The sequence below is a fragment of the Melanerpes formicivorus genome, unplaced genomic scaffold (genome assembly GCF_026170545.1).
Source record: "Melanerpes formicivorus ecotype bairdi unplaced genomic scaffold, bMelFor1.0.p_v2 SCAF_84, whole genome shotgun sequence".
In the NCBI taxonomy this organism is placed as follows: Eukaryota; Metazoa; Chordata; class Aves; order Piciformes; family Picidae; genus Melanerpes; species Melanerpes formicivorus.
Window position 1 is genome coordinate 1,196,470 of NW_027142436.1, and position 26,665 is coordinate 1,223,134.

At 44.9% G+C, this 26,665-nt stretch overlaps 1 protein-coding gene across 1 annotated transcript in view; it reads right to left on the reverse strand.

Annotated features, from left to right (window-relative positions):
- Positions 1 to 19,472: 19,472 nt before the first annotated feature.
- Positions 19,473 to 26,665, reverse strand: part of PKDCC (protein kinase domain containing, cytoplasmic) — an 84,251-nt gene continuing 77,058 nt past the window's right edge. Inside the window, exon 6 of the mRNA XM_068165148.1 lies at positions 19,473 to 19,568. Coding sequence (XP_068021249.1) covers positions 19,525 to 19,568 — 44 coding nt within the window. The 3' untranslated portion in view covers positions 19,473 to 19,524. The remainder of the gene's footprint in view (positions 19,569 to 26,665) is intronic.

Sequence of the window (26,665 nt, forward strand, 5' to 3'; positions counted from 1 at the left end):
TAAAGTCAAAGGAGATAGAAGTCATAGTCCCTACAGTCCAATGAGGCTCCAATGTGGATGCCCATTTTCATACATGGTAGCACTGGATTTGAAGCTCATTTGGGTAATCAGTGCAAGACTTCCCACAGTCTTTGGAAAACATTGGGTCAACCTGGCTAGCAAGATTCTTGCACCAATGTTAGATGTTTGAAAAACAGAAGCTTTCAGACTAGTGGTAGCTCTAAGGAGGTCAACTCAAAGAAGGTGCTTATTATTGCCCAAAAAAGTAACACACAATTGATGACTAATAATTGTAGTCTCATAAGCCAGGTTGGTCTGATGAGTAATCACACAAGCATGTAAGAACATTAGCTTAAACACAGCTGTGCTCAATGATCAACAGATAGAGGTCAAATGAAGCTCTACTCTGCTTCATCTGCAGTCTCTGTTGAAGATTTCCTCAGGCCATTAGATTTTCCATTTAATATAAACTGTAAATCATCCCAACTGTCATCACTGTATGTGTGTGTGTGAACTGAATTTCTCTGGGTATTGCTGTATTTTGTATTGTGCTTGTGTACTCCACAGTGCAGTGGCAGGAGTCTGCATATTAGTTGTGGCTCAGATGGGAGTTCTGCACCCACCCTCAGGAACTAACAAGAAGGTCATTCTGAAGCAGGCATCTCATGAACTCTGAAAAGCTGTTTCTTGTGCTGCAATATTTTCTCCAGTGTTTTGTTACAGAGCATGACATCTAAGAGCAAAGAATAATTATTTTCATGATTATCCAGGCTATCTTATAAAACACTTAATTGGCTTTGCACCCTGCTTTTGCAGTTCAGTACAGTACCAGGAATGTGCCTTCTGGAGCAGGGGCAAACTTACATTTAGAGAGCATTAACAGTAAATGCATTTAAGTTATTTTTAAGGAAGAAAAAGCAAGCCTTCACCAGTTCAGAACCTGTGTGAATAGAATAGAATAGAATAGAATAGAATAGAATAGAATAGAATAGAATAGACCAGGTTGGAAGAGACCTTCAAGATCATCGTGTTCAACCTATCATCCAACACCACCCAACCAACTAAATCATGCAACCAAGCACCCTGTCAAGTCTCCTCCTGAACACCTCCAGTGATGGTGACTCCACCACCTCCCCAGGCAGCACATTCCAACGGGCAATCACTCTCTCTGTGTAAAACATCCTCCTAACCTCCAGCCTGAACCTCCCCTCACGCAGCCTGAGACTGTGTCCTCTTGTTCTGGTGCTTGCTGCCTGGGAGAAGAGACCAACCCCCACCTGGCTACAACCTCCCTTCAGGTAGTTGTAGAGAGCAATAAGGTCACACCTGAGCCTCCTCTTCTCCAGGCTAAGCAGCCCCAGCTCCCTCAGCCTCTCCTCACAGGGCTTGTGTTTCAAGCCCCTCACCAACTTTGTTGCCCTTCTCTGGACACGCTCCAGCAAGTCAACATCAATGAACACAGCAAAGAGCCTGTAGTGGAAAACAAAAACAAAATAAACAAAAAAAACCCAAACAAACAGAAACAAAACCAAAGAGAGGCACGACATGCAAGAAGGCAGCAGAGAGAAGACAAAAAGCAAGACTAGGTTTTGATAGAAAAGGAAAGAGAACAGCTCCCATGGTTACCACTGATAGCTCCCCCAGGTAGTTTAAATGGGATGAGTGTCCTTCCCAGGGAGCTCAGCATTTCTGTTATAAGGGAAGAAAATGAGATAGGATTATTTTAAGGTATCAGCAATGTGAGTTCATCTTTACACATTATGGATGAAAGGGGAGGGAGAGGAACATGGGTGGGTATAATTTGAGAGTCATCATGTGAGAAACAAGCTCACTGCTACATTTCAAGTAGAAACAGTTTGTAATGAAAGGAAGGCAAACAGCACTGGGTGCACAGCAGAGTCGCTAGAGGTATGCCGTAGCAACACGAGCTCAGCTTATATAGTAGCAGAATTACATCAGACTTGCACATAGTCATATGGCTCCACGAATCCCTTTGCACTTTCCAAGTATACCCCCACCCCTCAGTCCCACCCCTCTGTGCTTGTGGTGGTGTCTGTGGCAGTCATGTCTGGGATGGTGATCTTGCCACTCTGGTGATCTCCAAGGCTCCAAGGCTGAACAGTCCTCCAATCAGACACCAATGCTTGCATTCTGCTCCCAGTCCAGCTGTATCCCACCATGTACACATCTTTTAAAACATAGGTTGCACCTAGCCAATCAGCCCAAAGGTAAAACCCTGCAGTCCCCAGCACCCACCTCCCCCATGCAAAAGCCAAGCATGACAATTTCTCACAGTCCCTCCCCCTCTTTCTACTACATTTGGCTTGAGCCATAACTGCCCTTTCATATTTTTCTAAGACGGATTTGGCCTCTTCTACTTTGCACAATTTTATTTTAGCTTCTTTGTCCCCATCTCTCACTATTTCAAATTCCCATTTTTCTATAGAATAGAATTAACCAGGTTGGAAAAGACCTTCGAGGTCATCAAGTCCAACCTATCACCCAATCACTGGTGCCTGTTGCTAGAGGAAGAAGGCAAGGGATTATTAATAACACAGGAAATATTCCTTCCATGAGGATCCCTTTTTTGACCCCCAAAGTTCCACCATTTCTCCATATCACCTGTTCACTGTTAATTGCTGTTAATTGTTTGCACACATTACAATAAAGTTTACCTTATGTTATTCAGTTCATCAAAACTCCCTCTCTATATATCCATTCCCAACAGATCTATCGGCCAAATAGCTGGGGAGGGGGAAGCAGTTACACAACTCGGTCAACAATTCTGCAACAAGCAAAAAGTGACAGAACTCCATGACTGTAACAGCCACACTTCTAGCTGGCTACACCAATCTGACATGTCTGTCAGTTTTCAACTTCCTGGTAACAGGAATGGAATAACAACTAACATGCCTTGCCTGAGAATTCTTCTTCCCTTACTTCAACGTGTTCTGTTGCTCCTGGGTCTGTTTCTGCCCCGCAAATTTGTAGCCCAAATATCCAATTGTCCCCCAATTTTGTCATTCCCATGCCTGATTCCACTGATCAGGCCAGTGTGGTTTTTACAGTCATAGTGAGTAAGGTATACCAAGGCCTGGGTGACAACTTTCTCTGTCCGAGTGGTTTGTATGCATGGTGTACCTTGGTCTCCCGCTCCATGGGAGGGGATTAATAGAATCCCAAGACGTAGGAGTCCGGTTTGACTTGCAATTCCACTCCCATGGCCTATGGGGTTGTTGCCCACAACCATGGGTCTAGAACTTCTTCGTGGCAATTACAGAAGCCAACCCAGTCTTGCCTCCTTCAATCCCCACCAATACTCTGCTTGGATTATGCCCCCTTCCCTTATCCAGGGAGGTTTCACCAATTTCCCTTCCCAGACTATCTCAAACACCCCACCCCCCACCCCCCATTATTTCTAGTTTGTTATATTTTCAGGCAAGGATCATTAGCTCTCCTATTTTGACAGCAGAACTCATCTCATGACCATCCATTTGGGGTGCCACAGTCCATTCAGTGGGTGGATCCACAGGTCCTTTAACTCTGGTTGCATGTGTCCATCCTTTCTCAGCCGTCTGTCCTGCAGTCTCTGTGGTAAGCAAGACCTGAAAGGGACCTTCCTGTTAGGGTGTGTGTTTGTTCTTTCCGTGTTTTTATCATAACCCAATCTCCTGGTTTAAATTCATGGATTTGCAAATCCAAAGGGACTGACTAACATCCCTTGAGCCTGTAAAGATCCCCCAATTGTCATTATGTAATTTCTGATGGTTTTGTCCCCTAATTCTTAATTAGCCATTTCCCTCCTGCCTTATAAATAAGGCAACCCAAACATCATTTCCTAGGGTGATACACTAACATCAGATCTTGGCTGTGTCCTGATCTGGAGCAGGACCAAAGGTAGGCACTTAACCCATGTCATCTGGGTGTCAATCATTAATTTGGTGAGGGTTTGTTTCAGTATTTGGTTCATTCGTTCTAGTCTCCCTGAACTCTTGTGGTGGTTTGAGCCTTAACTGGGATTTAAGAGCTCAGATGGGGGGGGGCAAGACTGAGAATCCCTCCCCCACTTCCCCCTCCCTCTCCTCTAAAAAAAAAAAAAAAGAAAGGAAAGAAAGGAGGATAAGGGAAAAAAGGAGGAGGTAAATCTACTGAGAAATAATTTTGAGTCAGTTTGGAAGTAGAGAGATAAAAATTTTCTTTAAACTATATCTATATCTATATCTATATCTATATCTATATCTATATCTATATCTATATCTATATCTATATCTATATCTATATCTATATGACAATAATAGCAAGGGTTCACAAGGGTAAGGAACAAAGATGGATAGGGAGAATATATATATATATATATATATACACACAAAACCAACAGTCCTTTGAAGATGCAGCAGGGGAAAAGGCCAGGCCTGACCACATGGCAGAGAACTAGGAAGCCAGCAGCGACTCCCTTAGTCCTTTCATCCCAGCAAGGCAGAAGTAAAAGAGAGCAAATGGCTGCCGTGTCTTCCTTTATAAAGGCTTGCTGGACAGGGAGGGGGAATGGAACAGACTAACTCAGTTTCCCAGGGGGAAAACCTCCTCCAGGGTGGGCAAAATTCTCACAAGCCCTCCCCCCCACACTTTCAGGATGGGCATAACCCATCACAACTCTGTGGATGCCAAAGGCTATGAACTTCCCAATGTATGCCCAAGCTGTCCATTAATTGTAGGTCCACTTTTGACGTAAAATGAGTGCCTTGATCAGAATCTATCCAGTTCACCAAACCATATCTGGGAATTATTTCCTCCAATATCACTTTAGTTACTACATTGGCAGTTGCTCTGGAGACCAGCACAGCTTCTCCCAATGTGTCAAATGATCCACTAGATCTAGGAGGTATTTCCATCTGTTGATTTGAGGTAACTCAGTAAAATCTCCTTGAATGGCTTGGAATAGGCATAAGGATATGGTACGTTCCCCAGATGGCACCTGTCCCATAGCATTCTTATTTGTCTTTTGACATACCAAGCCTTAGGTAGTTACCTGCCTAGCTACCTAACTAGCTCGTAAATTCCAGCACAGCCCTAATCCCGCAGGAAATGATCACCCAGGATCACTTTGTGGAATCTGCATCTATAGTCCAGAAATTGTGGCACAGATGTGCCGTAATATGGAAATCAAATAATAATAATAATAATAATAATAATAATAATAATAATAATAATAATAATAATAATAGTAATAAACAACCAGGTTGGAAGAGACCTTTGAGATCATCGTGTCCAACCCATCAACCAATCCAACCCACCTAAACTACTAACCCATGACACCAAGCACCCCATCAAGTCTCCTCCTGAAAACCTCCAATGATGGTGACTCCACCACCTGCCCGGGCAGCACATTCCAATGGGCAATCACTCTCTCTGAATAGAACTCTTCCTAACATCCAGCCTAAACCTCCCCTGGTGCAGCCTGAGACTGTATCCTCTTGTTCTGGTGCTGGCTGCCTGGGAGAAGAGACCAACATCCGCCTGGCTACAACCTCCCTTAAAGTAGTTGTAGAGAGCAGTAAGGTCACCCCTGAGTCTCCTTCTCTCCAGGCTAAGCAACCCCAGCTCCCTCAGCCTCTCCTCATAGGACTTGTTCCAAACTCCTCACCAACTTCGTTGCCCTTCTCTGGACATGCTCCAGCGAGTCAACCTCCTTCCTAAACTGAGGGGCCCAGAACTAACAATGGTGCTGACCACGTGGCTGTGCTGTGTGCTTGCTGCTTCTCCCAGAGCAAAAGGTCCTGGAGCCTTCCAGGAAAACTTGGGAGGCTTTTGCAGCTTAGTCCATGGAGCTTGTTGTGTGTGAAGGGCTTCCCGCTCTGGGGAAAAAGCCTTGTTGACAAGGTTCACAGGGCACAGCAAAGTGGCTGGTGGGGTTCGACTGGGATGGCTGCCAGTCCGGACAAAGCGATGTCCCCACTCCAGGGGGGCTGTAGTGGTCCGGGATGGGTGGTGGTCACGGGCTACCACTGTTCCCTCTCTTGGTGATGGGTCAGGCAACAGTTGGCTCTGTCCGTGGGACACAGGGTACGGTCCACAGGGCCAGCATGCAGTGTGGCATTGGCAACACTGCCAATGTTGCCAATTGGCAGTGGCCAGGCAACGGTGGAGGCCCACAGAGAAGTGCTCAGGAACGGAGGTTCAAGTCCCAGGCAAAGCAGCCCCTTTGGCAGTGCAGTGCGTGAGGTAAACACAGGAGTGAACACGGGCATGGGGCACGTGTTTACCCAAACAACCCCTATTCAGCATGTGCCACAACGAATACCGGTCCAACGAGCTGAACAATTAACCAATGAAGTGATGTTTTGCCTTATATAGTATAAGTATACACCATGAACGAGGCAAGCACGAGACTATGGTGTGAACTTGGTTTACCACAGAGGTGGAAAACATGCCCAAGCAGGTTGTTTACCTGCACTCAGTGATGCCTAGCCCCTTTGTCAATACGGTGCCAAAATCACACCCACACCCCCCAACTCCAGAAGGGAGGGGGAAGAGGGGGTTTGAGCCAAACATGTAGGGGCATGTCCTGGCAATATTTAGGATGTAATTTTGGACATAAGCATCATTCACCACATTGACAAAAAATGAGATTTATCTACAGAGCAGTAAGTGCAGCTGTGGAACACAACCACCCTAAGAGAAAGCTTTAAATTACATGGCACTCTCAGGCCAGGATAGGTGAAGTGGCTAATCCCATGTGCCACAGCTGCCTTGCCCTGCATCAGCATACAGGAAACTTAGCATGCTCCAGTGAAGACACTGAAAGTACAAGCCACATATGTAACAAAGAGGAGATTGGATGTGGCACTCGGTGCCATGGTCTAGTCATGAGGTCTGTGGTGGCAGGTTGGACTCTCTGATCCTCGAGGTCTCTTCCAACCTTAGTGACACGGTGATACTGTGATACTGTAATCATCATGGAAAGTATATATTCCCATTGGAATGTCAGGTACTCTGAAGCCATGGAAAAACAAGCCATACACCTCTTTGTTCATTTTACTTGTTTAAATCATTGTGAGGCCTTTATCAGAGCCTTTCCTCCAAAAGACATCAGTCTGCTTCTGATAAGTATTGCTGATACCATTACTGCTGAAGGATTGCTGGGGGCACTTATTTCTGAACAATGGACAATGGGCCAGCAGGTAATCAGTGATTTATTCACTGACCTAGTAAGATACGTACTTAAATTTTGGTGTCCTGCTGCCTGTTTGTATTTGAATCACAGGAACCATATGGTCATAAAATCACAAGAATTTGGAATGGTAGTGTACTCTGAATCCCATCTCCTTGAACACAGAAAGTCTCAGGACTCAGCTTAACAAGCTGGGAAAGCTCTAGTTTACCCTCTCATGATTGGCACCCCTTGCAGTGAAGGACCAGGCAGCAGAGAGAATCCTGGGGTTATTATTCATTTTTACAGCACTACATTTTGATAGCACAAATGCTGTATCAGAGCAATCTCAGTGCATACCTGACAGCAGAAATGCTTTTTTGACTTGAATTCTTACAAGGAATTTCCTTGGCCCAGAGGGGAGGGGAGGGGAGAGGAGAGAGCTGATCAGATCCTGTGTTTTTCAAAGAAGAATTAAGGAGAAAGCCTCTCTGCCAGGTCCTTAGTGATGGACGATTACAATGATTATCCGAAATACACCAAAGTCATGGGTACATTGTGAGATTCATAGAAGTCAGATTGTGGTCTATACATCTGAATGGTTTTGAAAACTGTAGCACAACATAATCAGATAAGGGTTTTTTTTCCTGTCCTACACTAGCTGGTTTGTTTTGGAGAAAATAACATTGCCTTGGAAATCCCCACTGAGCCAAATCTGATTGTTAGGATGATGTGCCCCCTGGTTTCCTGAGTTGCATTAGAAACATCTGACATAAAAGATTACTTCTTGATCTGTCCTTTCCCTCCTCAACCTCCTTCATTAATCTTCAGAGACATTAGCATTAGCAAAAGTTGAGAAATAGTTGAAAAATGATTGGTGGGAGATTTTTTTGTTGATAATTAGTGTCAGTAATAGCTTTGTGGCTAAAGCCATTGTAATAAACCTAGTTTTTTACCTCTTCTTAATTATCCAGGGCAACACAGTTCATTAAACATGTCACTTGGCACATCTTGAAGGGCAGAATTGTCCTGAAATGTCTATTTATAAAAGAGGTAGGGGGAAAAAGGGGCTCTGAAAATGAAAGGCTCAAAGCTGGCAAGTACAATTGTCCATTGTCACAGGGGCCCCAATCTTACGCTGACAGTTGGGATATTTCTAGGTGAGGCCATCCAATTTAGAGCTGGTGTGTTCTGGCTTAATGGTTAGACACAATCCTTTCCCACACTGCATGGCTCTGAGCTGGGGATCAATAAGGACAAGAGCAACTTGGAGCTACAGCATTTTGCAGGTCTCAAAGGTGAGTGGCCGATTTCCTCATAGCTGGAATGAACTTTATCAGCAGACAACACAAAATGGTCCAATTCATCCCCAACACACTGCAAATATTTTTGTTGAGCTCACTCAATTTTGAATCTGATCCATTAAATATGATGGAAACTAATCTGCTACTACCTATGATAGCCATGTGAAAAAAAAACCACAAACACAAATCCCCCAACGGTTTCACTTCTGTGTTATTTGGCACTGCTGTGCTTAGTAGCTAAGATACAGTCACTGAATGAAGAGGTTCAGGAGCAAATAAAACCTTTACATTTTGCCTTTGTTAACAAGAGGCCTTCTAGTACTGCCTGCACTCAGCCATAGTTAATTAAGAATAGAATAGAATAGAATAGAATAGAATAGAATAGAATAGAATAGAATAGAATAGAATAGAATAGAATAGAATAGAATAGAATAGAATAGACCAGGTTGAAAGAGACCTTCAAAATCATCACTTCCAACCTATCAACTATTCCAACACCACCTAAACAACTAAACCATGGCACCCTTGCACCCTATCAAGTCTCCTTCTGAAAACCTCCAGTGATGGTGACTCCACCACCTCCCCAGGCAGCCCATTCCAATGGGCAATCACTCTCTCTGTGAAGAACATCCTAACCTCCAGCCTAAACCTCACCTGGCGCAGCCTGAAACTGTGTCCTCTTGTTCTGGTTCTGGCTGCCTGAGAGAAGAGACCAACCTCTGCCTGTCTACAATCTCCCTTGAGGTAGTTGTAGAGAGCAATAAGGTCACCCCCGAGTCTCCTCCTCTCCAGGCTAAGCAACCCCAGCTTCCTCAGCCTCTTCTCATAGGACTTGTGCTCCAAAGCCCTCACCAACTTTGTTGTCCTTCTCTGGACACCTTCCAGCAAGTCAACCTCCTTCCTAAACTGTGGAGCGCAGGACTGGACACAGGGCTCAAGGTGTGGCCTAACCAGTGCAGTGTACAGGGGCAGAACGACCTCCCTGCTCCTGCTGGCCACACTGTTCCTGATGCAGGCCAGGATGCCATTGGCCCTCTTGGCTGCCTGGGCACACTGCAGGCTCATGTTCAGCCTACCATCGACCAGCACCCCCAGGTCACTTTCTGCCTGGCTGCTCTCAGCCACTCTGACCCCAGCCTGTAGCACTGCATGGGGTTGTTGTGGCCAATGTGTAGAACCTGGCACTTGGATGCGTTCAGTCTCATGCCATTAGTTGAAATGAAAGAGTTTCTACCCAGAATCAAAGGTGTGCATCTGATTTTTGCTTTCTATAATTCTTAGCTGTCTGAAGTAGTATGGAGCTAGCAATGAAACTGTAGCTATTTCTAATCATTACTGCATCTGACAGGATGGATATGTTTATGTTCATAACATGACAAAGGTCTTTTGGCTGGCTTTGAAACAGTGTTTACATCAAAGTAAAACATATGTGTGATAAAAGAACAAAGCAGAAGTCCCTAGTTGCTAGTCCTATTTAAGAACTATATCTAGGATACTTACAGCTTTTTTTTGGTGCAGTGGAACTCTGTGTGTCAGGATGATTAACTGACATGAGGATTTAAAGGATCATAAAGGGCTGAGGAAGATACAGCATCTCCCAGGCTATCAGGACAGGTAGAAAGGAACTCTAGGATTTGTCAGAGGCTTGTTGAAAAGTTTTATTATTACTCAAAGGCACCCAGCCCCAAAGCATCAAGTGGAACCAATTTTACAAATCAAAGGAGATAAACTATGTGAAAAAATTGTAAGTCATTTACTCAAAGGACCTGTAATGGGATCAGGAGCTTCATCCTAGCCCAATTAATAGTGACCAAAACTAAGTCTCATCAGGAATAAATAGGGCAGATGTTGTCATCACAAAATCACCACTACAGCCTGCCACCAACTGAATTCCTTCTTGGTCATGTCAACAAAGACTTAATTATTACATGACTATGAGATACTGCCCTTCCAGAAAGACTTTAGGATGGCTGAAGAATGATGTCTAGACTGTGTCTAAACAGAGAACAGACATTGCTTAGGCTCCTGTTTGAAGAACTGTAATTGGCCTGATTCTTTTATTGGAAACAGATATTGTCCATCAGGATTGCTGATTTACAGCAGCTTTGATAAAATTCATGGAGATAGTTAAACATACAATTTGTGGATGGAAGGACTGGGTTAGGTCACCTAAGAGGGCTCTTCATCATTTCTCTCACCCAGTAAGTTGCATGCAGCGACACCTGAGGAAAGGGAGGTTTCCTTGATGTGCATCCTTCCTATTAAGAGCTCAGCTAGCAAAGCTATTGAGAAACAAAAGAAGAGTCTGACCAAAACATTTCGTTGTGGAATAGGTAGGGCTTTGCTAATGAGCCTTCCGTTTCCTCGATGGAGTGAGACACAAAAAGGTAAGCATTCCCTTCGTGCTGTCTGATGACTCTTTTAGCAATTCAGATAGAAAAAGGCATATTTTGAATGATCTTAGTTTTCCTTCACTCTTCTTTCGTGTTTTCTGTACCTTCCATTAGTTCCATAATGCAATAATAATTAGTTAAATTAACACAGTTTAAGTATGACTGCTGTGTCTCAAGGTAAAGTGAACACATGTTGGCGTAAAATTTATAGGTCTAGGAGCATAAATAATTCTTTAACAAGTCCTTTCAATCTTAACATCATCAGTGGGAAACTAAACCAGTTAGCCCCCTCCACAGCCATGGCAATATAAACTCACAGCAGGATTGGCTGATGACTGAAAAACTTTATTTTGGGTAAGAGCCATTTTTAAGACAACAGCTGTTTACTTAGCCAGGGAAGTTTGGCTGTAGTGACTAGACATCAGAATTGTTTATTATTGGAACCCAGAAGCACATTAATTAGGTGATTTGAGTGACTGGCTAGCATCAGCCCCTCAGGTTTTGCATGTCAAATGCCCTCATCTCACATGGCTTAAACTGACCTCTGAAGTGGGTGTCTGTGCTCTAGAGGTTAAAGGAGGATTCTCCTCCATCCCCACCCAGGGTCTGCCAGGGTGCCTGTGCTGCAAATTTATGTTTTGGGGAAATCAGAGCGCTTTGATATGCTGTGTGGGGCAGCAGCCTAGCTTCAATTTCACTTACATGTTGTGATTTCCTATGAAAGATCATCTGTCATGGGGGGTTCTTGTAACACATTTGCAAATAAGGTCAAACAATTTGTTCAGAGGTGAAGGCAGTAAGTATAAACACTTTGTAAATATTTGAGCATGAGTTTAATGGTGTTTGAGAGGCTCACACAGAAAGCCTCACAAATAAAATCACTATATTTAAAAACAAATTAGAAACTTGCACATTATTTTAGCCTTTGGTGAGCATTCATCATCATTACAGACATTTCTGTTTATTTGGGTTTGCTTTGGGGAAAAGCGAACGTTTAGAGAGACCCCCTGAGGGCAGGCAGTGTGGGACGGTGGTGATGGCTGCGCCCTGCCAGCTGGGCCCCAGGGCTCCAGCTGGCCCCTGAAATTAGCAGCTGCCAGCACAGGCCCATGCCCACCACTGCACAGGGCACCAACTATTCTCTCCCACATAAAAATCCATTAAGCTTGCCCAAAATATAGTTTTGGAGGCCAGTTATGACGTATGGGAGCAATAGTTTTGGTTTAGTGCCATTCTTGGAGGGGAAGAGCCCAGCAAATACAGTGAAGAGATTGAACGTGGCACTCGGTGCCATGGTCTAGTCATGGGGTCTGTGTTGATAGGTTGGACTCGATGATCCTCGAGGTCCTTTCCAACCTAAGTGATACTGTGATACTGTGGTACTGTGAAGGTGTTCTTTGTGGGCATCACAGGTCGTGCCATGCTCCTTGGCATTCTGGATGGGGAATAACAGTGGTTCCCTGCAGAAAATGGCACGCAACCATCTGTGATGCATTTTGTGGAGGCTCATCAGTCTCTAAGATAAAGTGAAGCTCACCCCACCAAAACTACCTTAAATACCACTACCCTTAGGACTGGAGAAGCCCCTGATTTACCTCAGACATATCACTCAAAGCACTCATTCTGCTCTCATGTGCCATCTCCAGTCCTGTCACAAGCTCTGTAGAGAAGGCTCTGGACAGACCGCTCCAGGCCATATTCAAGCACATTCCAGCTGAGGAAAGTTCTTTCAAAAGAGCCTTTGGGTGCCCTTCATACCACTGCATTTTGATGTGACTTTCAGTGAGGAAAATGAAGATGTTTCCAGAGGATCTCACCCACATGTAGATTCCTGTGTAGTCTTGAAGAAAAGATAGATTTGAAGAGTATTAAACCTATTGATTTCTGATTCTAAACCACTAAAAACAAAGGCTTTGAAGTAAATTTGTGTTGCAGTGTTCAGGTCTGCAATATTCATCCTCCAGTTGTTTGTACAGGGCCTAACCCTGCCATCCTTGGAGGTGTTCAAGAGGGGATTGGACATGGCACTTGGTGCCATGGTTTAGTGGTCATGAGGTCTTAGGTGGCAGGTTGGACTTGATGATCTTTGAGGTCTCTTCCAACCCTGTTGATTCTATGATTTGCAAATACATCTGCAGATAAAGTGAGGAAAATCATACCTGAATGGAGATAATTTCAAGCTTATATCTCCAGCTGAAAAACCCTTGGAACCAAAGAGTTATGTGTATGTAGAACAGTATCTGAAATACCTGGCATATTTGGGGGGACCATAATAATTCATAACAATAATTGCATATAACTATGCAAATTGCATTATAAAAAAGTGTTTAAAATAGTGGATTACGAGGTAAATATACAAGTGGGACTCCCAGCATTGAAAGCAACCTCTCTGTCCAGTGACATTTTATAAATAGCACAGATAAAGAATTCTAGTTTTCTAAAGTAATGATGATCTGGATGAGGGGATTGAGACAGTCATCAGCAAATTTGCAGATGACACCAAGCTGAGAGCAGATGTTGGTCAGTTAGAGGATGAAAGGGCTCTGCAGAGGGACCTCAACCGACTGCACAGATGGGCAGAGTCCAACAGGATGGCATTCAACAAGTCCAAGTACCAGGTGCTGCACTTTGGCCACAACAACCCCATGCAGAGCTACAGGCTGGGGTCAGAGTGGCTGAGAGCTGCCAAACAGAGAGGGACCTGGGGGTGCTGATTGACAGCCACCTAAACATGAGCCAGCAGTGTGCCCAGGTGGCCAAGAAGGCCAATGGCATCCTGGCCTGCATTAGGAATGGTGTGGCCAGCAGGAGCAGGGAAGACATTCTGCCCCTGTACTCTGCATTGGTTAGGCCACACCTTGAGTCCTGTGTCCAGTTCTGGGCTCCTCAGTTTAGGAAGGACATCAAGACACTTGAAGGTGTCCAGAGAAGGGCAACAAGGCTGGGGAGAGGCCTTGAGCACAGCCCTGTGAGGAGAGGCTGAGGGAGCTGGGGTTGTTTAGCCTGGAGAAGAGGAGGCTCGGGGTGACCTCATTGCTCTCTACAACTACCTGAAAGGTGGATGTGGCCAGGAAGGGGTTGGTCTCTTTTCTCTAGCAACCAGCACCAGAACAAGAGGACACAGTCTCAAGCTGCACCAGGGGAAGTTTAGGCTGAAGGTTAGGAAGAAGTTGTTCCCAGAAAGAGAGATTGGCCATTGGAATGTGCTGCCCAGGGAGGTGGTGGAGTCACCATCCCTGGAGGTGTTCAAGAGGGGATTGGATGTGGCACTTGGTGCCATGGTGTAGTCATGAGGTCTGTGGTGACAGGTTGGACTTGACCTTTGAGGTCTCTTCCAACCTTTGTGATCCTGTGATACTGTGATAGTATTACTTCTGATCTTCTTAAATGAAATTTTGCCCCAGTGTTTCATTTGGCCTCCCCTGAAGCCATACAGTAAGTCAAGGCACACAAAGATCATTACCACCCTGGGGTCCAGGCCAGCTGTTCCACTGCCATGTTACCATTTGTAAGATTTATTTTTTTTCCTTCAAAAAAATTGCTATGCTTGGATACACTGCATACCTGTCACAGGGTACTGTTAAAAGTAATTCTAGCTGCAAAAATAGCAGCAAGTGCCAGCAGCTGCCTTTGGGACCTCTGTATCAGTGAGCCTGCATGTGGATAACCAGTCCCCTTCATGGCTGAGGCTGAAGCAGCAAGCACCGCACAGCTTTTCACGGTTCCTCGGGGAAGGTCGAGCTCTTGCGTAAGGCCTGACCTTCCTGTCAGCCTGTGAGACACCATAAAACAAAACTGGTGGATGACTGGATTTACATTATTTCTTCTCAGCCCAGATCACACCCTTCTGGAGATTTCTTTGTCCCAGCACAGAAGTGTGAGCTGCCGCAGCAAATTCTGCCATCAATGAGTGCCTTTCTTTTGAGTCACACTTTTGTTTCCAGTCTACAGTGTCTTGGCTTACTACTGTGCTGGGGATTATCCCTGCAAAAAAAACCCAGAGCTTGGAAAATGAGTCATTTTCAGCAGTTATGATATTAGATTTTTTAAAAGTGTTTCTTTATATATATACATGCACATATAAAAATACATATAAAAAATTAGTTTAATTAGAGTGAAACTAAGTAAATTGTTTGAGTAATAAAAATAATACAATAACATATTTTAATACTGTAATGTAATAGCAACATGTAGTAGCTATAATACCATTAATATTATCATTACTGGTCGTGGCATAATACTCTTCCAATTAAAGTTTCCTTTTTTTGGCTGCCAGTCAAACACAATGAATTTGGCTCTCTTTTCCCAGGCAGCCATAGCCCCAACCTTACAGGAAACTCCATGCAGAGAAATCCCCAAACATGCACAAAGGGGCCCTGAGGAAAATGGCCCAGCAATTGCTGTAGCAGGATTGGGATCCAAGTAAGAATTTAATAGAATAGACCAGGTTGGAAGAGACCTTCAAGATCATCGTGTCCAACCTATCAACCAATCCAACACCACCTAAACAACTAACCCATGGCACCAAGCACCCCATCAAGTCTCCTCCTGAAAACCTCTAATAATGGTGACTCCACCATCTCCCCAGGCAGCCCATTCCAATGGGCAATCACTCTCTCTGTGTAGCACTTCTTCCTAACATCCAGCCTAAACCTCCCCTGGTGCAGCCTGAGACTGTGTCCTCTTGTTCTGGTGCTGACTGCCTGGGAGAAGAGACCAACCTCTGCCTGTCTACAACCTCCCTTCAGGTAGTTGTAGACAGCAATAAGGTCACCCCTGAGTCTCCTCTTTTCCAGGCTAAGCAACCCCAGCTCCCTCAGCCTCTCCTCATAGGGCTTGAGTTCCAAACCCCTTCTCTGGACTCATTCCAGCAAGTCAACCTCCTTCCTAAACTGAGGAGCCCAGAACTGGACACAGGACTTGAGGTGCAGCCTAACCAGTGCAGTGTACAGGGGCAGAATGACCTCCCTGCTCCTGCTGGCCTGATCACTGAGGGGCCTGATCACTGTTCCCGATGCAGGCCAGGATGCCATTGGCCCTCCTGGCTGCCTGGGCACACTGCAGGCTCATGTTCAGCCTACCATCAACCAGTACCCCCAGGTCCCTCTCTGCCTGGCCTCTCTCAGCCACTCTGACCCCAGCCTGTAGCACTGCATGGGGTTGCTGTGGCCAATGTGCAGAACCTGGCACTTGGATGTGTTCAATCTCCTGCCCTTGGACTCTGCCCATCTGTCCAGCCTGTTGGGGTCCCTCTGCAGAGCCTCTCTACCCTCCAGCAGATCAACTCCTGCCCCCAGCTTGGTGTCGTCAGCAAATTTACTGCTGATGGACTCAATCCCCTCATGCAGATCATCAATAAAGATGTTAAAGAGGACAGGGCCCAGCACTGATCCCTGGGGGACGCCACTGGTGACTGGCCTCCAGCTGGCTGTGGCACCATTCACCACCACTCTCTGGGCTCGTCCCTCCAGCCAGTTCCTAACCCAATGCAGTGTGCTCCCATCCAAGCCATGGGCTGGCAGCTTGGCCAGGAGTTTGCTGTGGGGGAACTGAAGAAGAAGATATGAAAGGAACCATTACACATTTACAAGGAGGTACTTACATCAGCAGTCTGGATTCAGCTGTCTTCTCTGTCACCCTCAAAATACTACCAAAACCACTGCAGGCAGCAGCAGAACCATAAAGGTACAACTTACAGCAGTGTTTCTCCATTCCACTGGGCTGGGGCCCCTCAACAGTCAGAGCAGCTAATTCATGAATGTCCTTTGCAGTTGTATTATCTGGTATTAATGTAAGGTAACACAAAGCCAATGAGAAAAAAACTCCTTGGCCCTGCAGAAGCTGCAAAGCTGTGCATGCCTACAAGAAAATACTCAGAGACACAGCAGCTCTCAACTCTGATGGCTCGTCAAAATTCCTCCAGTCCTTGAGGATCTCTGGAATTTCTTTCATACTGAAGCACTCCAAAACGTTGCATCTTATGCACCAGAGACTAGGCTGAAATTGTGTCTTTTTGCAGCCTTTTTGATGCCTTACTTTTGGGTGTCCTGCGGCTGCACTTTTTTCATCCCACCCCCCGAAAAAGGATGCTCAATGGCACAAGCACATCTACCTCCTACTACATCAAATGTTATGTTTCAGCCTTTCTTAATCAGAACCAAACACTTTGGATTTTACATTAAAGCTTGAAATGCTGTATCCTAGCTTGCAGGTATTAGCCCTTTCTCCTCCACAAAGGGAGCATGCCTACTAGTAGCATCCCAAAGTGCATGTCAGGCTTGGGGCTCTGTTAGTACTCTGTTAGCTCACTACTGGCTACAAAAAATCCTTTAAAAGCCTCATTCTGTATATCTTTATACAGAAGTAGCAGACTGAATGGGGCAACAGGGTTGATATGTGCAAGCAGAGAGAGCAGAGTTCATGTCCATGAGGAAAGAGTTTTGCTTCTTTTCTAGTTTGTTTCAAGGATATGGATATCTGAAGGGGTGGACCAGAAGACATGAGTCAGTAGGATACTAAATGGAAATATGAAGGAAAGACAATTAATGGGAAGGTTGTGAGTTCAAAGCTTGCAGTGGGCAGTAGTGTCCTCCCTACTCTAGTCATGAGGTCTGGGGTGGCAGGTTGGACTTGATGATCTTTGAGGTCCCTTCCAACCTTAGGAATACTGAATACTGAATACAAACAGAGAAAGACCACAGGACAGGAAGAGGAAGGCTGCAGGAAGTCACAAGGAAAACTTGAGGTTGGAAAAATTATGGAAGCAGTAAGAATGGCCACCCTAGCAGGCACAGGACAGTCAAACTGAACTTCTGGAGCTATTACTGCTGCAACTGTTTCCCCTGAAATGAGAGTCAGCTTAAACATTCTGGCCTGAAAAGCTGTAGCAGGTCAGCAGCTGAGTCAAAAACTCATCTTTCTTGCTTCAGGACAACAAAGGTTGACACAAGACAAAAGTAGAGTGATTGTTGTATCTTCATCCATCCAAATTCAATCTGATGCTGTAAGTCTGCCCAAAATCTAGTCTAACAGCTGCACTGAGGGGGGATAAAAAACTGATTCTGGCTTTTCCAGGATGAAAATGAACTTAGCTATCTCATGTGAAAATAATCCCTGCTTGCCAGAATCACATTATTTAAAGTTTTGATTGAGCTGAGAGATTTTCTTTCCTCTGCCTCCTACTCCCCACACTATAAGAGTCGATTTTATTTTCAGATATATCCTGACAATAAATGTAAGACTGCTGGATCTCCCAGCTCACTCTTGCTAGTTGGCGCCTCATTTGAGTAATGAGTCTTGAAGCTGACATTCCTTCAGTGATGTATTGCTTGCTAGAGTGGCACTGACCAGGAAAGGCAGGTCAAACAGTCTTTTAATTTAATCTTTTACAGCTAGAGATGAGAACAGTATGAAAAATGCAAAAGAGGATATCCATGTGATACTCTCACTGTGGAGAGTATCCATTGGGGAGAGAGAGAGACAGCATTAGGAGCCATGCAGAGCTATATCTCAGGAAACATGGCTTATTTTGGGGATGAGCCAAAGACAAAACAGCAACTGAGAGGGAAATGATGGAGAGGTTCTAGGGAATTTTTCACTAGTTGATTCCCTTCTGCTTAAAGATTTGGCTCCAGCTTCTTTTTAGGTGGCTTCATCCAGAATACCCGTCACAGCAGAGGAAGACTGTTACTCCTGCGAAGTTAAAACTGAGCACACTTGGGTTTCTGCCTGGGATTTTGATTAATAGCATTTCTTGAAAGATGTGTTGTTCCTTTTAGGTCACTATTTCTGATGGCATGGTTCTGAAGTTTCTCAGATTGCTGTAATTTATTATATTGTTTCTCAAAGTGTAGTGTGGCCTCCTCACTTCATGAGGAGCTGGAGTCCATACAAACAAGAACATTAAAAAGAAATTAACTTAGTGAATTGTTTAGCCAGTGACTGCCACTTTGCATAGGATTGTGAGGCTGCATGAACCATGTGAACAGCCAAGTGCAGAGTGACATGCTTTGGTTTTATTAGTTTCCACTCCACTTGGTGGGGCGAAGTTTATCTGATGCAGTTCTGTTTGTTATACATTCTGAGTAGCCATTCCCCAAAACCAGAGGAGAAAGTGCTCCTTTTTATAGTTCTGAATTACTTTTCCCCACGTTGCTTTGCCATTTTACTGTTCCCCAGGTGCATGCAAGGTACGTTCTGGGTGTTGAGCTCCTTCTGGCTTTTCAGTCATTTTGTCTTTCTGTTGCTGAGACACAAAGTTGTCTTAAAATGTCGTCAGGAAACCAACACTGGTCTGGAATGAGGCACATGTATTTGTACTTGCTAAGGGTACTGCAACAGTCACAGCAATCTGACTCCAGAAAGGAGGTTAATAGTTCTGATGACTGTGATAGATGAAGAGCTGTATTTCTGCTCAATTCATAGTAGCACTTTTTGTTGTGGTTTCAGCCTCACCTATTGTTTGTGCTGATCTGTGTCTTCACAGAGAAAACCAAATGGCTCTGTTTCATTTTTGCTGAAGTGACCCCACAGAATTTCAAATTTGTGGAGGAAATTCTGAAGCTGCTATTCATGCACCGCTGACACTGGAAACTTCTCGTTTCTTCACCCTCTGAGGTTATTTGCTTCATATTTTCAACTCTTATTCACATCCTGGAAGGCTAGCAAGTCAGTCTATTCAATGGAAACTGAGATTCTCATGAACTTCCTTTATTTCAGCAGCTAGAGCACAGAAAAGAAACAAATATCACAAGAATTGGAAATAAAATATTAAAACCTGGCAGCAATTTTGCCTCCTGCTGATTAGGTCTCTACTATACAAGTAATCTAATATAAACCAATGGAGGAAGTCAGCAGTAGATAGTCTGCATTTCGAGCAAAGCTGGCAGAAATATGTCCTGTTTTAAACAAAATATCCTGAAGAAAGCTTCCAATCTGATTATCTTGGTTATAGGTTATATATGTATAACATGTATGCCCATAAATACACACATGTATCCATAGACACACATATATCTACACTGCAAAAAATACTGCCCACAGTTCTGAACTAAACTACAGAACCCTGGGGTTAGGAGCATTCAGCTTTCTTGATTATATAGAGTCCTTGATGTATAATAAATACAAGTGACAGCCTCTCCTTTAGAGAGGACACTCGAAAAAAAAGGTCCCACTTGATCACCCTGATCTCCTTCTATGCCCAGGTGACTGCCTGGTGGATATGGGGAAGGATGTGGATGTAGTCTGCCTGGACTTCGGCAAGGCCTTTGACACCATCCCCCACAGTAAACTCCTGGCCAAGCTGTAAGCCCCTGGCTTGGACAGCAGCACTCTGAGCTGGGTTAGGAACTGGCTGGAGGCTGAGCCCAGAGAGTGGTGGTGAATGGTGCCACATCCAGCTGGAGGCCAGGCGTGTCCCCCGGGGATCTGTGCTGGGCCCCAGCTTGTTCAATATCTTTATTGATGATCTGGATGAGGGCATTGAGTCCATCATCAGTGAATTTGCAGATAATGCCAAACTGGGGGCAGGAGTTGATCTGTGAGAGGGTAGGAGAGCTCTGCAGAGGGACCTCGACAGGCTGGACAGATGGACAGAGTCCAAGGGCAGGAGATTGAACACATCCAAGTGCCAGGTTCTACACATTTGCTACAACAACCCCATACAGAGCTACAGGCTGAGATCAGAGTGGCTGGGAGCGGCCAGGCAGAAAGAGACCTGGAGGTACTGATTGACAGCATTTGAACATGAGCTAGCAGTGTGCCCAGGTGGCCAAGAGGACAATTGGCATCCTGGCCTGGATCAGGAATAATGTGGCCAGCAGGAGCAGGGAGGTCATTCTGCCCTGTACTCAGCGCTGGTTAGGCCACACCTTGAGTCCTGTGTCCAGTTCTGGGCTCCTCAGTTTAGGAAAGATGTTGAGATGCTGGAAGGTGTCCAGAGAAGGGCAACAAAGCTGGGGAGGGGTCTGGAGCACAGCCCTGTGAGGAGAGGCTGAGGGAGCTGGGGTTGCTTAGCCTGGAGAAGAGGAGGCTCAGGGGAGACCTTCTTGCTGTCTGCAACTCCCTGAAGGGAGGTTGTAGCCAGGTGGGGGTTGGTCTCTTCTCCCAGGCACCCAGCACCAGAACAAGAGGACACAGTCTCAAGCTGCACCAGGGGAGTTTAGGCTGGATGTTAGGAAGAAGTTCTTCCCAGAAAGAGAGATTGGCCCTTGGAATGTGCTGCCCAGGGAGGTGGTGGATTCACCATCACTGAAGGTATTTAGGAGGAGACTGGATGGGGTGCTTGATGCCATGGTTTAGTTGATTAGATGGTGTTGGGTGATAGGTTGGACACGATGATCTTGAAGGTCTTTTCCAACCTGGTTAATTCTGTTCTATTCTAATTCTGTTCTAGAAACCTCTTTCTCTTCTGCTTGGTCACTGATTTTTGACACTGGTTGTAAGAACTTAACTGCCTTTTAAACTTCATCTGTCTCTGTCAAATTTACTTGAAATCAGCTAGTCTTGTAAAAAAGGTTATTGTGGGGACACATAGTATGACTCCAAAATGAGAGCAAAGGGCATGGATCCAGCTAATAGAAGTAATTCTGTCTTCTTTCTGCATTCTGTCACAAATCCCCAAGAGAAGCACGAGACGATGTTTGTAAATGGCAGCTGCTGCCTACGAGCCAGTGCAATCAATCTTCATGCTGCTGCAGCTATCCACACAACAATAATCAGTCACTGTGAATCAACAGTCTGAAACATGTACTATTTATTCCTGTCCAATTAGAAGTATCAAAATAACAACTCACTGGGGCATAAAAGAAGGCAGTAGCTTCTTATTTTCATGTCATGTCTAATGCAAACATAGTACTTCAATACAAGACATTTACAAAGTTTTAAGTTACAGAATAATCTCACTTTACTGGTTTGATATGTTCAGAGAACAAATTAAAGCAACCCAGCAGACAATATTACATTAATGTCTTGGTCACTCTGATCTTTGGTATCAACTGCACTGTGGAAAAATTCATTCCAAACATATGATCTTATTTATCAGTAAAGAACAGAGCATGAATTCCTTGGAGCATTTACAATAGAATGGAATGGAATGGAATGGAATGGAATGGAATGGAATGGAATGGAATAGAATAGAATAGAATAGAATAGAATAGAATAGAATAGAATAGAATAGAATAGAATAGAATAGAATAGAATTAATGATGTTGGAAAAGACCTTCAAGATTATCAAGTCCAACCCATCACCCAACACCATCTAATCAACTAAACCTTGGCACCAAGTGCCCCTTGCCAGTCTCTTTCTAAACACCTCCACTGATGGTGACTCCACCACCTCCCTGGGCAGCACATTCCAATGGCCAATCTCTCTTTCTGGGAACAACTTCTTCCTAACATCCAGCCTAAACCTCCCCTGGCACTGCTTGAGACTGTGTCCTCTTGTTCTGGTGCTGGGTGCCTGGGAGAAGAGACCAACCCCCACCTGGCTACAACCTCCCTTCAGGTAGTAGTAGAGAGCAATGAGGTCACCCCTGAACCTCCTCTTCTCCAGGCTAAGCAACCCCAGCTCCCTCAGCCTCTCCTCACAGGGCTGTGCTCCAGACCCCTCCCCAGCCTTGTTGCCCTTCTCTGGACACCTTCCAGCAACTCAACATCTTTCCTAAACTGAGGGGCCCAGAACTGGACACAGGACTCAAGGTGCGGCCTAACCAGTGCTGAGTACAGGGCACAATGACTTCCTTGATCCTGCTGGCCACATTATTCCTGATCCAGGCCAGGATGCCATTTGCCTTCTTGGCCACACTGCTGGCTCATGTTCAGCCTACCATCAACCAGAACCCCAGGTTCCTTTGTGCCAGGCCACTCTACTACTGGCTATAGAACAAAGTTCTGCTGAGTGGTATTACAGAGTTACCACCACTGGTAACATATTTAAGGATAGGATTTTTACATGTATACAGACTTAGAGTGGATACTTTTCTATTAGGGATTGAAAAGAAACAAACAAACAAACAAACACAAAATAAAGTGAAATAAATAGGTTTTGGAATCCTTGCTAATCACAAGACTATATAACTTCATCAGGAAAAAATAATGAAAAGTTCCTGTGTAGATTTGAGAAGCTGAATAAACTCAACCCTTTTGGTACGCAAGGCCAACAGAAGACCCATATTCAATTTTGAATGTTGTGTCCATGTTCTGACAGTTACATGTGCCAGTGAATCACAAACTGACTACTGGTAATACCTGAATATCTTGCCTCTGAGTTAAATCAGTTGTCTTGTTATGTTTATATGATGTGGCAAGGAAGAAAGAAATGGATGGTTACTATCACAGTATCACAGTGTCACAGTATAACTTAGGTTGGAAAGGACCTCGAGGATCATTGAGTCCAACCTATCAACACAGACCTCATGACTAGACCATGGCACCAAGTGCCACGTCAAATCTCCCCTTGAACGCCTCCAGGGATGGTGACTCCACCACCTCCCTGGGCAACCCGTTCCAATGACGAATGACTCGCTCGGTGAAGAACTTTCTCCTCACCTCCAGCCTAAACCTCCCCTGGCACAGCTTGAGACTGTGTCCTCTTGTTCTGGTGCTGGTTGCCTGGGAGAAGAGACCAACCCCTTCCTGGCCACAACCACCCCTCAGGTAGTTGTAGAGGGCAATGAGGTCTCCCCTGAGCCTCCTCTTCTCCAGGCTAAACAATCCCAGCTCCCTCAGCCTCTCCTCATAGGGCTCATAGGGCATATTCTCATGGGCATTCACTCCTTTGTGTTTGAAACCACATTTTAGCGTCACTTAATCGGTTATTTTCAGGTGTGGATAATACGATTCACAGACTGCTTTGTACAAAGTCTGCAGAAGGTAATTACAAAACACAGTGTCAGCTGCCCTCAAGCTGAAAAGAACTGGCCATGTATCTGGAAAGGCAACTTCAGCACCTAGGAAACTTTCAAATTTGAATGGGAGCACTCCAAAGCTTAGATTTAGGGAAGCATCTTTTGCCTGATATTTTGTTATCCTTGCCCTTTGGAGGTCAAATACCCATAGTCAAAGTAATCATTCATGTGAAATTTTACATGACTTTGACTGGTTTTGTTATTCTTCTCCAGGTGCTTCCTATGTGTAACATGGTCTATTCTAGTCTAGTCTAGTCTATTATTCTATTCCATTCCATTCCATTCCATTCCATTCCATTCCATTCCATTCTATTCTATTCTATTCTATTCTATTCTATTCTATTCTATTCTATTCTATTCTATTCTATTCTATTCTGTAGACAGACAGGATAAATCTGAAGAGGAGGCTCAGGGGAGACGTCATTGCTGTCTACAACTACCTGAAAGGTCGTTGTAGCCAGGAAGGGGTTGGCCTCTTCTCTCAAGCAACCAGCACCAGAACAAGAGGACACAGTCTCAAGCTGCACCAGGGGAAGTTTAGGCTGGAGGTGAGGAGAAAGTTCTTCACCGAGAGAGTCATTTGTCATTGGAATGTGCTGCCCAGGGAGGTGGTGGAGTCCCCATCCCTGGAGGTGTTCAAGAGGGGATTGGATGTGGCACTTGGTGCCATGGTCTAGTCATGAGGTCTGTGGTGACAGGTTGGACTTGATGATCTTTGAGGTCTCTTCCAACCTTGGTGATACTGGGATGTCCATTCACACTGAGGCATCCCAAACCGCTCTGTGGTGCAATGGGAAACACATCGTTTGCAGCTTTCTATTAAATCATTACGGTGAGATATCACTGCTGTAAAGGATTTCTCTAATTTTTCCCTTTGATAGTTTATTTTGGAAAGACATATTCCTTAAGCTGTCATATAATGATTCATATCTATTTCCTCAGGGAACCATGTTAGTTAGTATCACAGTATCAGTCAGGGTTGGAAGGGACCACAAGGATCATCTAGTTCCAACCCCCCTGCCATGGGCAGGGACACCCCACACTAGATCAGCCTGGCCACAGCCTCATCCAGCCTGGGCTTAAACACCTCCAGGGACGGGGCCTCAAACACCTCCCTGGACAACCCATTCCAAGGCTTCACCACTCCCATGGTGAAGAACTTCCTCCTCACATCCAGCCTGAATCTCCCCACCTCCAGCTTCATTCCATTCCCCCTGGTCCTATCACTCCCTGAGATCCTGAGCAGTCCCTCCCCAGCCTTCCTGTAGCCCCCTTCAGATACTGGAAGGCCACAATTAGGTCACCTTGGAGCCTTCTCTTCTCCAGACTGAACAGTCCCAACTCCTTCAGTCTGTCCTCATAGGAGAGGTGCTCCAGCCCTCTGCTCATCCTTGTGGCCCTTCTCTGGACACCTTTCAGCACCTCCACATCCCTCTTGTAATAGGGGCTCCAGAACTGGAGGCAGTGCTCCAGGTGGGGTCTCCCCTGAGCTGAGTAGAGGGGGAGAATCACCTCCCTTGACCTGCTGGCCTCACGTCTCCTGATGCAGGAGAAGATCAAAGTCTATCACCGTAATGAGAAGTTTATTCTATTTTCTAATGTGTCCTGCTTCTCATTAGAGCCGCCAGACTGCTGATAGATGAGGGAAGAGTGAATGCTTTGGTCAAATGCATGTATTTCTAGGAGTGTCTAATGGTCCCCTTGAGTTGTTACTGATCCAGAATAATTTCTTAACAAATTGCATTAAATCTCTCTCTGTTTCTAGAGTAATTCAAATCAGCAGCAGCAGCCAGACATGGGTGTTTTTTTCACTTCTATTTTAAACTTCAAATCAGCTTTTTATTATGAACTCTGAGCACCAGATATGTCACCAGTATCACTCATTATTTTATTTCAAAACTTCCCACAAATGGTCCTGTCAGAAGCCTTTTGAAGCTCCCCATAAATGATGCTCAAAAGATACATTTCATCTCTCACTTGATGCACGTTTTCAGGGAATGCTGGAGCAGGACAATTTGCCTTACAGAAGCTGTGTCAGTTCATCCTTATCGAATTATGCTTATCTTAATGTGTAATCTAGTCTTGGAGTAGATTCCATTTGAGGTCTTATCTTTCTCAACTAGACCAGATTAAAGAGGAAAGTCTTTGTTCACTGAAGTGCTGTGACTTACTTGCTCTCAAATCCTTGGAATTCAGAGACAGGGCTCTTCAAGTCTGCTGTCTAAGCAAAAGGTTCCATGCACTTGCTTAGCCCTGGGCACAAGCAGTCTCACTGCAGCCAGTTTCTCTCTCTTGCCTGAAATTCCACGTGCCATCAAGCACCTTCCAGCTTTATTGAGCAGTGAAAAGCCTCAGGTAAAGAAGAACAGCAGAATGCAACTATCACAGCCGCTTGCTGCTTCCTTGCCCCTTTCAATATTGTTTCCATAAATCATATCCAACACTCGGATCAAGCAGAAGCTTTCTCTTTTAAATACCCTATTTCAGCAGTTCTAACTTCCTCAAACAGTTCCTGTCATACCTCAGGAACTGCCAAATGTTTCCAAAAGCAGCACCTGATAAGTTTTTTTGGGTTTTTTTGTGAGAACAAACGACAAGGAAATCCATGTGCAAGTTTTCCAAAGCCAGTTAGGTGTCCTGTCTAAATTTCTGCTTCCCCCCTCTGCACAGCTTTGAAAAGAGCCCTGTGCCCAACACCAGACTGCCAGAACTAGTTTTCTCGGTATTTTTCCAGACACTAGTGGAAAATATGCCTCCTCTGCTCCACCTTCTGCTATATCTCTTACTGGGAGCTTGTTTAGTTTCACTGTGTCAGCATCCAGCACAAGTCATTTTTGCTGCATGCAACCAAGTCTTTTAACTGTTGTAAATCCTTTGAAGTTTCCTCTTTCTGCAAAGAGGTCAACGTGGTCT